Genomic DNA, 1,920 nt, shown 5'->3' with positions numbered 1-1,920 from the left:
TGGAGTCTTGCTTTGCTGCCAGGCTGGAGTACAGTGGCACGATCTCGGCTCACTGCAACCTCTGCCTCCCAGGTTCAAGCGATTCTCCTGCCTCAGCCTGCTGAGTAGCTGGGATTACCGGCATGCGCTACCACGCCCAGCTAATTTTTGTATTTTTAGTAGAGACGGGGTTTAACCATGTTGGTCAGGCTGGTCTTGAACTCCTGACCTCGTGATTTGCCTGCCTCGGCCTCCCAAAGTACTGGGGTTACAGGTGTGAGCCACTGCGCCCGGCGAACCTGTCTCTTAAAAAAAAAAAATTAGCTAGGCCTGGTGATACACAGTTACTCAGGAGGTTGAGGTGGGAAGACTGCTTGAACCCACAAGTTCTATGACTGCACCACTGCACTCCAGCCTGGGGGACAGAGCAAGGCCCTGTCTCTAAAAAAAATATATTATTTTTTTAAAAGTTCATATTTCTAGTGGCCAGGTATGGGTGCAGTGGTACAATCTTGGTTCACTGCAACCTCCATCTTCTGGGTTCATGCAATTCTTGTGCCTCCAGAGTAGCTGGAATTACAGGTGCATACCACTACACCTGGCTAATTTTAAAAATATTTTTAGTAGAGATGGTGATGTGGTTTGGCTCTGTGTCCCCACCCAAATCTCACCTTGTAAGTCCCATAATTTCCATGTGTTGTGGGAGGGACCTAGTGGGACATAACTGAATCATGGGGGCCAGTCTTTGCTGTGCTGTTCTCATGACAGTGAATAAGTCTCACAAGATCTGATGGTTTTAAAAACAGGAGTTTCCCTGCATAAGTTCTCTCTTTGCCTGCCACCATCCATGTAAGATGTGACTGCTCCTCCTTGCCTTCCACCATGTTTGTGAGACCTCCCCAGTTATGTGGAACTGTAAGTCCATTAAACCTCTTTTTCCTCCCAGTCTTGGGTATGTCTTTATCAACAGCATGAAAACAGACTCATACAACGGGGTTTCACCATGTTGGCCAGGTTGGACTGTACCTTTCTCCGTAATCACTTGGCAAGTGAAGTGAACTTTAAATATAGTATGGGGAAGCGCCTTGCAAAGCAGATAAAGTAGAACAACTTTTCAAAGAATTTTCCCATATGGTGTCTCATTTTCATAACATCCCTTTGAGGATAAGGGAGGTACTAATATGAGAGATCATATGGCTTGCCCAGAGGCACAGAGTAAACCACTAGCAGTGGAAGATCAGAACTCAAGTCTTTTGATTCCTAATTCAGTGTTGATTCTGTTTTTCCCCAACGAATGATAAATCTACAAAATTCTGAAAGACAAGGAGTGAGAGAAATTCAAATGATGAACAGCAGATCTATGGGAAGGTCTGACTTGGGTCCCACCCAGACTCCAAGGGCCCTGAAGGGAACCTTACCACGTGGCTCCCATTCATTAGCTTCTGTGGTCAGAGCCTGGAGAATGCCATGGTTCTTCAACTCTGAGATCTGTAGAGGCAGCTGACCTTTAGTGTGAGGATAGAATCCACATACCTCCATATACACAAACACTTCCCATCCACTGTACTGAATGTCCTTGACACTGGAGGCCAAAAGGATCTAGTGTGCCCTGATGGGGTGACTGAAGTCAATTTTAATTTTTTTACTTTTTATTTATTTCCTTTCTGAGATGGAGTCTCACTCTGTTGCCCAGGCTGGAGTGCAGTGGCCTGATCTTGGCTCACTGCAACCTCCACTTCCTAGGCTCAAATGCTCCTCCCATCTCAGCCTCCCAAGTAGCTGAGAATACAGGTGTGGATCACCACACCCAGCTAGTTTTTGTATTTTCAGTAGAGATGGGGTTTCACTGTGTTGGCCAGGCTGGTCTTGAACTCCTGACCTCAAGTGATCCACCTGCCTCAGCCTCCCAAAGTGCTGGGATTATAGGCATGAGCCACTGTG

At 46.5% G+C, this 1,920-nt stretch overlaps 1 protein-coding gene across 2 annotated transcripts in view; it reads right to left on the bottom strand.

Annotated features, from left to right (window-relative positions):
• The window catches only part of ELMOD3 (ELMO/CED-12 domain containing 3), a 50,030-nt gene that overhangs the window by 34,736 nt on the left and 13,374 nt on the right, over positions 1-1,920 (bottom strand). For both annotated transcript variants that reach the window (XM_011965785.1, XM_011965784.1), the window contains one exon: positions 1,398-1,467. In XM_011965785.1, the coding sequence (XP_011821175.1) occupies positions 1,398-1,467 (70 nt within the window). The remainder of the gene's footprint in view (positions 1-1,397; positions 1,468-1,920) is intronic.

This window comes from Mandrillus leucophaeus, unplaced genomic scaffold, assembly GCF_000951045.1.
Source record: "Mandrillus leucophaeus isolate KB7577 unplaced genomic scaffold, Mleu.le_1.0 Scaffold737, whole genome shotgun sequence".
NCBI lineage: Eukaryota > Metazoa > Chordata > Mammalia > Primates > Cercopithecidae > Mandrillus > Mandrillus leucophaeus.
Note: the sequence above shows the minus strand (reverse complement) of the source record. Positions and strands in the feature narration are given on the sequence as shown.